The sequence below is a fragment of the Lampetra planeri genome, chromosome 24 (assembly GCF_965212315.1).
Source record: "Lampetra planeri chromosome 24, kcLamPlan1.2.h2, whole genome shotgun sequence".
In the NCBI taxonomy this organism is placed as follows: Eukaryota; Metazoa; Chordata; class Hyperoartia; order Petromyzontiformes; family Petromyzontidae; genus Lampetra; species Lampetra planeri.
This window is the reverse complement of record NC_136130.1, coordinates 3,712,358-3,726,664: the sequence shown is the minus strand read 5'-3', so window position 1 is coordinate 3,726,664 and position 14,307 is coordinate 3,712,358. Positions and strand designations below refer to the sequence as shown.

General features: G+C 49.8%; 1 protein-coding gene and 1 non-coding gene across 2 annotated transcripts in view; both read right to left on the bottom strand.

Annotated features, from left to right (window-relative positions):
- Positions 1-14,307, bottom strand: part of AGBL4 (AGBL carboxypeptidase 4) — a 430,370-nt gene that overhangs the window by 50,400 nt on the left and 365,663 nt on the right. Inside the window, exon 9 of the mRNA XM_078605791.1 lies at positions 10,766-10,805. Within this exon, the coding sequence (XP_078461917.1) occupies positions 10,766-10,805 (40 nt within the window). The remainder of the gene's footprint in view (positions 1-10,765; positions 10,806-14,307) is intronic.
- LOC144726862 (U6 spliceosomal RNA) lies at positions 1,872-1,974 on the bottom strand. The gene has a single exon (XR_013587350.1). It is a non-coding gene; the product is annotated as a U6 spliceosomal RNA (small nuclear RNA).

The following is a 14,307-nucleotide window of genomic DNA, read 5'->3' as shown; positions in this document are numbered from 1 at the left end:
AGAAAGACACGCAAACCCCAAATATGCAGCAGGCGTCAGGGTCGGGATCGTAGCCCACGACTTCCTGCGTGCCAGGCGAGGGAGTGAATATCTCGCCACCGTTGCATCAAACGGTGCCGCCTGTGTGTGCAACACGAATAATGAACAGCACTCTCAATGTCTCATTCACTTCCACGCCGCCCCTCCCCGCCCGAACCCTCCCTCCCCCTCTCCATCCCTCCTCCTCTCCATCCCTCCTCCTCTTCCTCTCCATCCCTCCTCCTCTTCATCATCCATCTCTCACCCTTTGACTCGTCTCTATCAAAACCATTTCGCGAACCGCATTAAAACCAGCCCCGGAGTCGCGATTAGAAAGACGGCATAACACGAGAGTTAGACATGGGTGGGAGACATAGAGATGAAAGGAACGGCGGGGGGGGGGGGTATTAGGAAAACGCAGCACAAATGTGCTGGGTGTGGAGGATGAAGCGAGAGTGTAAAAAGCGATGCGAAAAAAAGAGCACTTCCATTAGCAGCCGGGCCATTACTCTTCACTGTGTCAGAGCGTGCGAATGGGTAGGGGATGGGGTTTCTGGATGGAGAGGCAGAGAGAGGGGGTATGGTAGAGGTGGGTATGGGAGAGGGGGTATGGGAGAGGGGGTATGGGAGAGGGGGGGTATAGGAGTGGAGTTAGGGGCAGTGTTGCCACATCCGATGGCTCAAAGCCATACAGACCAATGGGCAAAAACCTCCAGATTTTCCCAAAAATAAATCTGAAGATTTCTCAACGAAGACTGAACGATGCTTGACAAGGCCACAAAGCCTTGCCGAATTTGTGTACGTTAAAAACTCTAAGCATGCATTTTAATAACAGATACATTTCTATAACACTGTTAGTTATACAGCTGTATAAGACATCATCAGTGTCTGTCAATCGACACTGTGTTTATATCGATGGGCATGTCCAAACGTACATCTGTGTGTGTTGGTACGTATGTACATGCATGCGAGTCTCTGTGTTAGTGTAATAGGTAAAGGCGCAGCCCTGCAATTGCTTGCTCACGCCACTGCTGGTGGAATGGGCTCTAGAGAGCTCCTCTATACGGTACATTGGCCTACTCTTCCACACAGGCGATGCGTCTTGGAACCCACACTTTACCCCACCACATTCGAATGATACATGGACACGGGAGGGGGGGAGGGTGATTCAAGAAACTTGCACCATTATTCTGCCACGCTGGGAGAACGAATCTAACCTTCTAAGATCGCCGTACTTTTTAACCCAATTCCCGTTCCGATGACGTACGCGTACGTGGGACGTTAAAAGCATGTGTACAGTATAACACACAACAGCACAGTGGCAAAATTGACACCACGAATGCTGCCACTGGATTTGCGGTTGGCTGCGGTGAGAACCGTGGACATGTTTGGCCGCAGAGTCAAAGGAAAACCCTACGGGGTTTGGCATCAATGCGTAAGGGCAAGAGTGGAGTGGGTGGCTGAAGGAGGAGAGAGAGAGAGAAGAGGTAGCGAGGAGAGCGATGGCGGTAGAAGCGTGGGTGGGGGGGGGAGGTGGGGGTGAGGTATGGAGCGGTGGCGCAGCGGTTAGCACTCTGCGCAACGAACCTGGCAACCTGAGTTCGATTCCCCGATTACGGCCACCAACACCAGTGACGATTATCTGAACGGGTCCTGGGGCCACCCCTAGGTCGATTCAGTCTCAAATGAGGACCTGGTATGGTGCGTAAACATCACCACGTGGAAGACGAGAGGCGGCCCGGCGTGGTGCTGGCCACCCACCCCATTGTGTGCCGTGCCGGCCTCCGTAGGTGCTACTCGCTCACAGCACTTGCCCCACCAGTGTGTTAAGCCTATTCGGGTGGATCTTTGTCTTTGGAAGAGAACGCTTCACGAATTTGCGTGTCATCCTTGCGCAGGGGCCATGCTAATCTTCTCTGTATCGTTCCAATTTTAGTATATGTACTGCCGGAGCAAGTCTTTGGAAGAGAGGGAGGCACGCAACGTCGCTCCCCTTTATGGAGTACGCCATGGACAATTAAATTTCGACTCCCTGGTGCGGTGCGTAAACATCACCAAGAGGGAGACAAAGGCGGCCTAGGTGTGGTGCTGGCAACCCATCCCGTCGTGTGCCGAGCCGGCCTTCATAGATGCCCCTCGCTAACAGTACTTGTTAAGGCTACACGCGGGGGGTGGGGGGGTGGGGGTGGAATCTTTGTCTTTGGTAGGGAGGAGGATGGCACGCAACGTGGTTGCCCGTAATGGGGTACGCCAGGACGATTACATTCCCACTCTCAAGGTCAATGTTTCGCGCGCGAGAATTACGACGCAGCGGCGGCAGCGCCGAGATGGCGATGCACACCGCCACCCCCGCTGTCTTCCAGCAGAGAGAGAGAGAAGGGGAGATGGGGGGGGAGTGGTGGAGAGAAAAGCAAAACACATTTTCTTTTGTTGCAGACGTCATTGCCTTAACCTTGCGCGCGAGGCATAATTCAGAATCTTTATTTTTAGAACGGAGGAATCCGATGAGCTATGAAGCTCTTTAATTTTTTTTGGCACAGATGCCCCGTGGACATTTCACAGGCACACCGCCGCGTTGACTACGGCGGTGGTGCGCGGAATATGTTTTTTGGGGGTAGGGGAGTGGAGCCCCCCCCCGCCCCCCTCACTGCTGTTTATTGTTTGTGTGTATATGTGGTTGTTGTGGTTGACGGTCTCGCTTCCGAAGACAGATACCGGCCACTGCCATGGGAATGTGGAATTTACGAGAGCGGCGTGTCGATGGAGGATGGAGTCTCGATGGAGCATGGCCACGACCCAGGGAGATGGTTTGATTGCGCAACTGATACGAGCCACCGTCGTTAAAATTGCGCTGATGCAGGCAAGCCCATCGTTACCACTTGGGGAGATAACGTTTGTTGTGTTCGACGTTGCGGGAAGTCACCAGCGGCTGTCCCGTTCATTAGCCAATTTGCCCTTGTCACAACAAACAAAAGAAACCGACTCGTGACTAAATATATCATGTTCTTGGCGTGTGAATGTGGAATTTACAAAAAGTGGCTCCTGCACCACCAATGGATGTGAGTCACGAGCAGGGGACATATGAAGCACGGGGAGGCAAGTAGATGCAATTCTTGGTACGTAAAAAACAAACAACGGGAGTGAACTATTGGTCAACACAAATATTCTCAGATTTTTTCGGTAAAGTCACGTAGGTAAAAACATTAAAATTAATGAAAGTAAAATAAAACAAAATAAAATTCACGACGTTTCGGAGGCAACACAAGTCTCCGTCATCAGGTGGGACCGTCACAGCCGAATTAGCTGCATCAAGTGAAGCAATGATTCAAGATGTAATCCCTTATAAGCAAGTTGAAGGGAGGTGGAGAGGGGGGGGGGAGCTTATCAGGCTGTGGTAGCCAATGAATGGAAACGTATCGGGAGGGAGGAGGAGCGGTGATCAAAGACTGCACGCAGTGCTCAACACAATGAATGGAGACGTGTCGGGACGGAGGGCGAGCGGCGATCAAAGACTGCACGCAGTGCTCAACACAATGAATGGAGACGCGCCGGGACGGAGGGCGAGCGGTGATCAAAGACATCACGTAGTGCTCAACACAATGAATGGAAACGTGGCGAGCGGTGATCAAAGAACAATGAAGAGATTACTGTTAAACACTGTGGATGTTAACACTCGGTGAAGTAAATTAAAATAGTGCCTGTCAGATAAGATGGTCCAAAAAGTGTAATTAAGTCTTTTTTGCGTGGTTAATAACATCTTTCCAGTGATTACTGAGTTTGTACCCATCATCACGGTTGAAATTATGTCTGTGTTTGTATATTTGTATGGCTTCGTGTACAAACCTTTGATGGTAGCCCGGAGGTTTGCAGAGAACCTTGTCTTTTCCGAGACCAAGGTTCTCTGCAAACCTCCGGGCTACCATCAAAGGTTTGTACACGAAGCCATACAAATATACAAACACAGACATAATTTCAACCGTGATGATGGGTACAAACTCAGTAATCACTGGAAAGATGTTATTAACCACGCAAAAAAGACTTAATTACACTTTTTGGACCATCTTATCTGACAGGCACTATTTTAATTTACTTCACCGAGTGTTAACATCCACAGTGTTTAACAGTAATCTCTTCATTGTTCTTTGATCACCGCTCGCCACGTTTCCATTCATTGTGTTGAGCACTACGTGATGTCTTTGATCACCGCTCGCCCTCCGTCCCGGCGCGTCTCCATTCATTGTGTTGAGCACTGCGTGCAGTCTTTGATCGCCGCTCGCCCTCCGTCCCGACACGTCTCCATTCATTGTGTTGAGCACTGCGTGCAGTCTTTGATCACCGCTCCTCCTCCCTCCCGATACGTTTCCATTCATTGGCTACCACAGCCTGATAAGCTCCCCCCCCTCTCCACCTCCCTTCAACTTGCTTATAAGGGATTACATCTTGAATCATTGCTTCACTTGATGCAGCTAATTCGGCTGTGACGGTCCCACCTGATGACGGAGACTTGTGTTGCCTCCGAAACGTCGTGAATTTTATTTTGTTTTGTTTTATTTTACTTTCATTAATTTTAATGTTTTTACCTACGTGACTTTACCGAAAAAATCTGAGAATATGAATCATTGCAGTCACGAAAGCTTCAAATCTAGAATTAACACAAATATTTGTACGCGTTTTTAGACGGTGAAGTTTCAAAACAACAACTGTGTCAGTGTTTTATTGTGTTGATGTAAAAATATGTGCGTTGTTTTCCCACCCATTGTTGCGTTATCTTTTTAAAAAAATATTATTATTTTCCCTCCGTCTGCTTATGATTTTCTGTTATTTCTCAGATCTCTTTCGCTCAATCCTTGGTCAATGCATTGCCGGATGCAGATTTTTCGCCCACACCGTCGTCTCAGTCGTGGGGGTTGTTTAACCGTGTCCTTCGCCACGTTTGTTTCGTGTGGATTGGTAAACGGGAGGGGATCCGGGGGCCCATTCACATATCACTCGCCACTGACGACAGCCGTTGCCAGAAAAAAACATACTCAGGTCGCGTCTTCGATGGTGCAGTTCTCTGCCCGCTGCGGCAACGCAACTCTCGACATCTCCCTCGGCTGGCTCAAGAAGGATATCTCAAACGTCCAAGGGTCTCGCCGATTGGTGATGATTCGTGTCACGAGTTTTTAATGGACATTTTTTAACTCTCCGGCAGCTGGCGTGCGACTGCGGCCATCCAGGACAGACCGTACGACGAACAACGACGCAATGGCCCGATCCACAAATAAGGAGACATCACAAGTGGCGATAAACACTCCGCTGCTCCTGATGTGGTTATCTGTGCTCGACCACCTGAACGTGAAATTGTCGTTGTTGCGCTGCATCTTGAGCAGCCGTACGGCAGAAGACGTTCAGAGTCACCAGTTGGGGGCCCTGAGTCACCATCCGTGAAACTTCCACATTCCCATGATGGGGCCCAGTCTGTCCAACTAAAGGTCACCGTTGACTTCCGCACAAATTGGTGGGTCATTTTATCTGCCACGGATGATGATGATGATGATGGGCCGAGTCGACCAATGACCAAGACGCGAACACACGGGCTGACCTTCCGACTGTGAAGCTCAGCGCTTTGACCAAAAGAGCCACTCAACCAAATCTGTCTCATCATCAGCAGCCCTAGCAGCAGCAGGTACATCAGCTCAGATAAATCCACTGCTGGATGAAGGCCGACTCCGCCTATCGCCTGCACACGAGCAGATTCCACAGCTCCATCTGTGCACGGTAGATGGCCTCCAGGATCTGTCTGTATATATATATAAAATTATGAACGTGTTTTCAATTCCGTGCCAGGTCGTGTCCTAGACGAGAGCGCCTTCTCGGCGTTCCCTGCAGCAGCGAGAGGGTGCAAAGATCTGTCCGTCGCCAGCAATAAAACTCACCGGGAGCCGCAAACGAGATTAGGGAGCGAACGAGCGCGCGACGAAGAGGATGGGGGCACCGGCCGCAGTGCGGCAGTGAGTGCAGCCCTGCACCAGAGGAGACGACGGTGAGAGTCTTTGGGCAATGCAAGGGAAGGATGGGAAGCGTGATTGGGCGCAATTTTTTATATATACTGTATATGTTTTAGCCGTTGTTTATTTATTTAGTTATTTACCGCCGTTCGAGACGATTTTGTGCATCGCTATCACGCTGGTGTTGAGACGGCTCGGTTTGACGTGACAGCACTCACGGAGGATTTTCTCAGCCTTCACAAATCAATCGCGACCGAGGACAGAGATGAAAAAAGCGTAAACAACACAGACAGGCATGATCCAGAAACTCTGAACTCGCTATGTTCATATTTTTTTTTAAATCTGTACTTTGAGATAAAACTAAAAGATGTGTCTCCCTCTTCACGTGAGCACGAACGTGGCTCGCGTCTCGAAACAAGACCTCGAGCCGGAATTGGTCCATTCCACGTTCCCGTGGCAGTGACGGAGGACCGGTCATTAGCGCACTGCGCTAGGAATGCGACGACCTACAGTAATTCTTGAATGATCGCGTTGTCTAACGGGGATGGTGGGGAGCGGCGTGGAGCGGTGGCGCAGCGATTTACACACCGCACTATGAACTCGGCCACATGAGTTGACGTCAGTGGCGAGTGATATCTGTCTCGGTCCAGGGCCTCTCAAATCTACTGACCAGCATGGTGAAGTATGGTCAATCAATCCCTCATGCACAACATACAATGGGGAGGCCTACATCCAGAAGCGGGTTGACAAAGGATATGTATATAAATATAGTTCATTGTTATGACAGTGACGAGGCAGCCTTGAATACAACTGCTGTTGATGTTCAAATAGGACACAGCAATGTGTATTTAAAAAAAAAACCACACGTGGCCATCGTGCATAGGCGACAAGACCATCAGCAGTTCCTGAAGAAGTGCATTGTGGTCCTTGTAGTCTGAGGTCACCACCAAAATAGAATTGAGCAAACTTGCGTTTGAAACGCTGTTGCTTTTCCAGGCTGCACTATAACCCTGCTACGATGGGGGGGGGGGGGGGTGTGTTCTCGTCATCTACAGATTTGATCGCTGTCGAATTCCCATTAAATGGTACCTATTTTATCGGCCCTAGATAGTATGATGATGCTGATAGGCTGCCAACCCCCTGAATGGCATTTAAACTTGCGATCTTCTGATAGCAAGTAGTACGCTTACACCACGTGGCCTGTAACCCAGCATTGCCGAGGCGAGGATTGGTGGATCACCGCACGAATCTTGTGAAAGTCCCTTCCAGTGGGCGTCGAGGAGCAGCCGTGCCGTGGCTCGCCAGGAGCAAAGCAGTGCGGCAAAAATGTGGAGCTCCAACTGCTCGGTCGACATGGGGTAGAGTGTTTCCATGGGTGGAGTTTGGGGGAGGGGGCACGAGGGGGGCAAGGTCCCCTCAAAGTGGACACCTTCATTCATTTATTGTCAGTAGTTAATAAATCAATATATTATTTGCACCCCGTGATCCCCCCCCCCCCCCCCCCCAAAATAGACAAGTCACACTCCACATATTTTTGATCCGGATGCTCCAGTTTCCTCCGAATTTATTGTGGGCGCCACGATGTCGAGATATGAACTACCTCGCCTGGTGTACAGGAGATCGTGGGTTCAATCCATATCTCGATGCCTGCTGTATATTTGGAGTTTGCGTGTCTCTCTCCCCGTGGTCGCGTGGATTTTTCTCCGGGTCCTCCGGTTTTCCCCTCCACATTTAGAATCAACGTGTGTTTAGAGTATGTGTCTGCTTTCAATTTCCACGTGGTTGACCTATCATTTATGGCCAGGTCGCTTCTGAAAAAGAGCTACTATATAGCTCAGTGGGCCTTACCTGATAAAATAAAACATTTGTTTGTAATAGTTGAGTTTCTAAAGACTCCTTAATTGGTGGATAGCACCTTAATATATAGAGGGGACTGCAGAGCTCGGACAATTGTTGGCGCCGGCTCACTGCGTAGCTGCCCTCCTGCCCGCGTGTGGCTACTCGCTGTGGCTGCCGAGCCGTCCTCTCTCTATGGGAGTGAGTGAATACCGTGATGAAGGCTCGTCACAAGTTAACGTTATTCTTATGATTATTATTCAATTCACCGCACCATGCAACCCGTTTTTGCATGCATGTTGGTCGATACAGACCTTTACTGCAGCCTTGCACCCCATTGCTTTTCAATCGTAAAAAAAAGTATAATGTTAGTAAATACATAGGTTCGATCAAAACAAAGAAGTTCTACTTACGTGCCTAATTTGTGTTTTCGATGATTTACCTTAAAAACAAAGTCTGGCCGTGTCTCGCTACCCCCAGAAAGGGCATCTCGCATCCCCAGGGGGTGCAGCGTGCACCCCAGGTTAAGATCCACCGCATTATACGATAAAGTATTTCACAGACTCATAGGTACATGTACAGCCTCTTGTTCATCCACTGCTGGGTAAGGACCTTCCGACAGCGTGCGGGACGTGGTGGGGGTGTGGGGGGTTATTTGACCATATTTCACGAAAAGTTAGTGCGTGTCCATTGGTCATTGATTCGCAACTATCAGAATGCAAAGACACAATCTTACGTAGTGGAAACCAAGTTTGTTTTAACGTAGGAGAAATGTTAATCCAATGTAACGTTGGCAGGCAATATTTATTTTTGTAGCGTGTCTTGAGATATGGCTTCATAATGGATGCTTTATATACATATATAAATAATAAATCCGGCCCAAGGTTGCTAGTTCAAATCTCGGTCATCCTTTTGGGGTCGATAAACCGCGTATCACTTCGTTTAGAAGTGGACTTGACCTCACAATAGGAATGTGGAATTTCTGCCACTGGCTCAGAGCCGCAATTACGAGATGTTCCACCACCTCAATGCTTATTTGAGGAAGAAATATAAATATTTTTGTAATCGTTTTTAAATATTGTGCTCCTGGCATTGATCAAGATGCTTGTTGAAGCGGCTTCAGAATTATATCTGTGACGTCATCTTCCGGGGGTGATCTGACACTGGGTGGTACACTGCTCGCTGCGACAGTCCAAATGGAAATTTAGTTTCTAAGAGCTTCGTCTATCGTCTATATAAATAATCTACCAATCTATCGGTTACCGTTTTGAATAATTGCTTAATTAAATAAAACACGAGCATAGAATCTGCATATCGGTTGCATAAGCAGATTATACATTTACACGCATGAAGATCAAAGCAAACCATGTCTTTTAATTATTGATGATCATATCTTCAATCGCCACACCTTTCTCAACATCCACTGGTGGACAAAATCTACGAGCTACGGTCAGGGGGCATACCTCCCTCCACCATTCTCACTCCGCTGAGCACAGCTAACCTTCGCGCCCTGCGGATCACGCCCGACAGCCGGCTCAGCGCAGCCTGGACCAAGGCCGCGTCCTGGCTGAGCGGCGTTTCTCCGTAACTGCACTGGCAGCAGCCGACTGGAACTCTCTCTCTCTCCCACTGCACATTCGCAGCAGCAGCAGCATCCGGGCACCATCATCCACCTTCAAGCAGTAACTCAAGGCTCTCACCTGTTGAGGCTCTCATTCATCCAGGCTCTCACCTGTCCATGCTCTCACTTGCTCAGGTTCTCACCTGTCCAATCTTTCACCGATCCAAGCTCTCACCTGTTCACGCTCTCACCTGTTCAGTTTGGCACAGGAGGGGACTTCGAGCTCTGCATCCGCGCCGGCGAATTCTCGATCGGACATTGCGTCCGACTCGCGAAAAGTGCGCGCGTTGCAAATTGTGTTTAGTGTCGTTAACGCAATGGCAATAACGATTCCGCACATGTCGACGTGGCGAAGGCCCGCGTAACGTAGAACCCCTTGTCAATTCACCATTGGATGAAGGCCTCCTCCAAGCGTTGACAGTGGGATTTGTCGAGCTCACGAAACAGGGGGTCGATTGACGGGACGTGGAAGCAGAGACGAACGAAGGAGGCACGCGTGCGGTGGGTGGGTAGGTAGGTGATTTTGACCGATTTGGTCGCTGCCGGATGTTGAGGTCCAAGAGCTCGACCGCCGGTTCGGGCCTCCCCCGCCGCTGAGTGCAGCCACCGCCCGTCGGGGAATCAAACTGAGGTCGCCGGCCGGGGTCATAGCGCAGCGTGCTCACAACGGCACCGCCGCTCCGCCCCGAAGACCCACAGCGGCGGGCAAACGTAAAGGGGACTGAACCGTGACATGTGACAGTCAAGAATCTCCGCTTGGAAGTGAGTGATGTTACGTACGGTGGTGGAAAGGCAGTGGGGGCATCTGGCGGAGCTATCTGTGCTGCAGTGGGTGGTGTGCCCTTGCTAAAGCACTAAAAACAATCGACTATTTTTCTTATTTTACCAGGTATGTACGTTGAACTTCTTTCACATCATACGTAGCCAACTGTGCTTATCGGAGGTGCGAGGGAAGAACAAATTAAACACAAAAAAACAACACAAAACCTAGGTTAGGCCCACTGAGCTAAAAGCTCATTTTCAAAATCGACCTGGCCACAAATGACAGCTCAACTTAGTGGCTTAGCATCACGTGGAAATGTATAGCAGCCAAATGCTCTCAACGCATGATTATACACGTGGAGGGAAAACTCGGAGGACGCCGGAGAAAATTCCACGCGACCACGGGCAGAGTGAAAATGCAAACTCCAAATGTACAGCAGGCGTCAGGGTCGGGAATCAAACCGACGACCTCCTGTGAACGAGGCGAGGTAGTCAATAACATCGCTAGCGAATGAGAGCGTGCCGCGAACGGACTGACCTGGGCTCGTGATGGTCAGGAGATCCAAACGACGCTGTTGCTGGAAAACAAAACAAAGTGAAAAAATAAACACACCAAGGTTAGCCTCGTTGTCGACAAGCAGACGCCGGTGACTGAGCGAGTGGATGCAAGTTCTCACGATACCCTAGAAGGGTTAGACAGTTGACATCTGAATGTAGTCGTTTTTTGTTATTCATACAACCTGAACAAACAATCTAAAAAACACTTTTTTGATAAACACATTTTTTGTTCGACGTCCAAAAGTTACGATCTGTAGGTTCATCGGTTTTACTCACCGAGAAAGGCTAGCCTAATTATATAGGTTATTTTAAGTATAAAGCTGTACACATGTGTGGCGTTTGACTTCTATATTTGGGGGGTGGGTGGGTGTGAGGGCATGTACCATGCCCATCATCAGTGAACAGCGTAATTTTCGTCACTACTCAGGGCAGGGTTGGCATACATTTCTAGTACTCTTTGGTTCTTTCGGTAAAGTCACGTAGGTATAAAATAAAATAAATCACGACGTTTCTGGCGCAACACAAGCATCCGTCATCAGGTGGGAAAGCATGGTCGGCTGCTGAGGCAGACTGTTTTAAAAGGTTTGAAATGGGTGTAGCCCAAGGGTCATAAAGAAGTGGCCGGGGCTAGTGATGTTAATGTGAGAAATTAGCATGCCACTGTAGGACGCTTGTGTTGCGCCCGAAACGTCGTGATTTATTTTATTTTATACCTACGTGACTTTACCGAAAGAACCAAAGAGTATGGATTCCTGCAGTCACGAAAGCTTCAAATCAAGATAAATGTCTAGGTTACTTTAACTGTAAAGCTACACACTTGCGAATACACGACGCCCATCATCAGTGAACCAAATCATTTTCGTCACATTGGTTTCGTTGCTTTTCAGTGTTAAGTTTCCAGTGGTCGAAAAAGCCCTCCCGACCAGCGCCCGTTCCGCCTCTTCACTCCATCGCGGCCCTGGGGTCTCGGCTAGGCGAGGTGTCCCACACCCTGGCGCGTTCAAGGACCCTCAACACACACGAAAGGCAACGGGAGCAGACGCGGAGGAAGATATCTCGACGCCGCCGCGAGAGAGGCCGTAATCCCAATCCACGCCGCGCGTCCTCCTTCGCTCTCAGCCAGGGCATCCGACCCAGGGATAAGGTCGATTTCAATAAATAAAGTCGACCAAAAAAATACGTCCCGTGCGTTGGGCCCCTATGGGCCTCGTTGGAGGAGGAGCGGGGTGGGGAGGGGGGCACCCAGCGACGTGGCAACCAATCGCTTGCCAGTGATGTTAGCCGCGGGATGTAAAAATCTAAACTGGGGGGGGGGGGGGGGTTCAACGCGTCCGCAAGGGCAGCGCGCTCGGGCAGCAGCTCGGCGTCGGGAGTCCACGTCCTTCGGCGCGGCTCGTGATCGAGTGGCAAAAACAACAACAACAACCGGTGAGCCGGCGGCCTTGAGGTGTCACCGCAAGCGTTGATCTGCCGGGCGGAGATTGGGCCATCGAGATGGCAGATGCTAATCTTGTCTCCCCACTCCCCTCGGCGCTAATAATGATCACGTTGCCCGATGTCCAACCTCCACGCGTTGCACTATGAGCCATGGTGATGGCTTCAAAGGATTCTATCGCCTCCCTCTATACAACCAGATGTTACCCCCCCTTCCCCCCATTAAAGATGCATTTATCTTTATTGTCAAAAGCAGAAAAAAAGACGAACAACCGTAGGAATTAATTTCCCAATGATATTTTTTTAACAAACCATTTTTCCTTTTCAATTTAATTTGGAAATTCATGAAGCTGGTTCAGTGCTTGCCTACCGATGTGATGTGACCCTGTCCCAAGGTATGCCGCTGCGGTCTTTCTAAATGATCAGCAAACACCCTGCAGAGTCAGTGACACAATATAACGAACACCAAGACAAAGACGTCAACGTAAAACAATGAGACACACAGACACTGAACACAAACGTCCCAATAAAACCACGTGGTAGACAGACAGCCCCCCTAACAATTACCAATGAAAAACAAAAACAAAGATCCCCCGTATAGCCTCATCAGTCTGTAGGAACAAGTGCCGTAATCGAGCACCTATGAAGGCCGGCACGGAACACGAGGGTGTGGGTGGCCAAAACCACGCCCGACCGCCTTTGTCTCCCTAGTGGCGATGTTTACACATCCCACCAGGTACTAATTTAATGCCGAGTCGATCTAGGGGAGGTCCAGGACCGGTTCAGATAATCGTCACCGGTGTCGACCGTGAGAGTGGGAATCGAACTCGGGTGGCCGGCTTCGTGGCGCACATCACGCTAACCACTCCGCCACCGCTCCCAATGAAAACCACACAGGCAGACAGACACACACACATGTGCACTGTCGCATACACACAAAACACACACCCCCACCCCACCCTTACTAAATTGTCTGAGCCGTGGGCTCACTGCGTCCTCACTGCGTACTGACGTCACGCGCCATCAGCCCGCGGGCCTTGTGGCCTTTGCTTGGCCCTGTGGCCTTTGCTTGGCCCTGCTTGGGCCCCAAGCCGGCCAGATGCCTGTCTCTTGCGGGCCCAGCGTCGTCGCAGTTTGCCCTTCCGGCTCAGCATGGCGAGGAACCGCGCTGGCTCGGTTCGGGATGCGCCAGTGGAAAAAAAACAATCGCGACGATGGACTAACATTGGTCCAGATTTCTTTCTTTCGACACGCGAACCCAATTACATTCCCAGCGCTGTGCGGACGTCTGTCGACTTAATGCCCCAATATAGCAGCGGCGAGCAATGAAAGGTAACAGCAAGGCCAAACACAAACCAATAAACACTCTTTATGAGCCGAGAAACTTTTCAATCGATGACTTCTTTAATTAGGTGCTATTTTACACGCAGTTTGCCGTCGCCTGATAAAATGCAGGCTTATGGTATGATTAGAGGCTGTACTGTAGTATAACGAGTGATCAAAGAGCTTCATTAAAACAAATAGATGCACAATTATTCCCCGCATTGTGATGTGGGCTGGTTGGGGACGAGGGGGGTGGTGGTGAATAGTGGAAGAGCGAGGCATGATGATATCAAATTGGAAAAACTATACATAATATTTAACAGTTACGGTAGATGTTTGCTTGTGAAGTTCAATCAATTGTATTTAGAAATTGTACTCGATTTTTATTTGCAAATGTAGACCAACATTATTATTATTATTACCCTCTGGCTAAATGCTCTGGCTCGATTCAAAAGCGAACCCTTCCAATCTCGGTGAAGGTAAAAAAGCGCAGCCCTGCAATTACTTGGTCACTCCACTGCTGGCGGACAGGCCAGCATTTGAGAGGGCATGTGGGTCTCCTCTTCCACGCTTGCCGGACATCATGAAAGATTTGGGTTGTACCCACTTCTTACCCCACCGCGCGCACGGCGGTGTCGATTGGCGAACTGCATGGTGATTTCCATCAATACCGCGAGGTGGACACAGGTGGTGGTGGTCGTGGTGGTGGGGATTTAAGAAACAGGCGGCATTGTTACAACCGGCACGCCAAGAGAGCGAATCGTG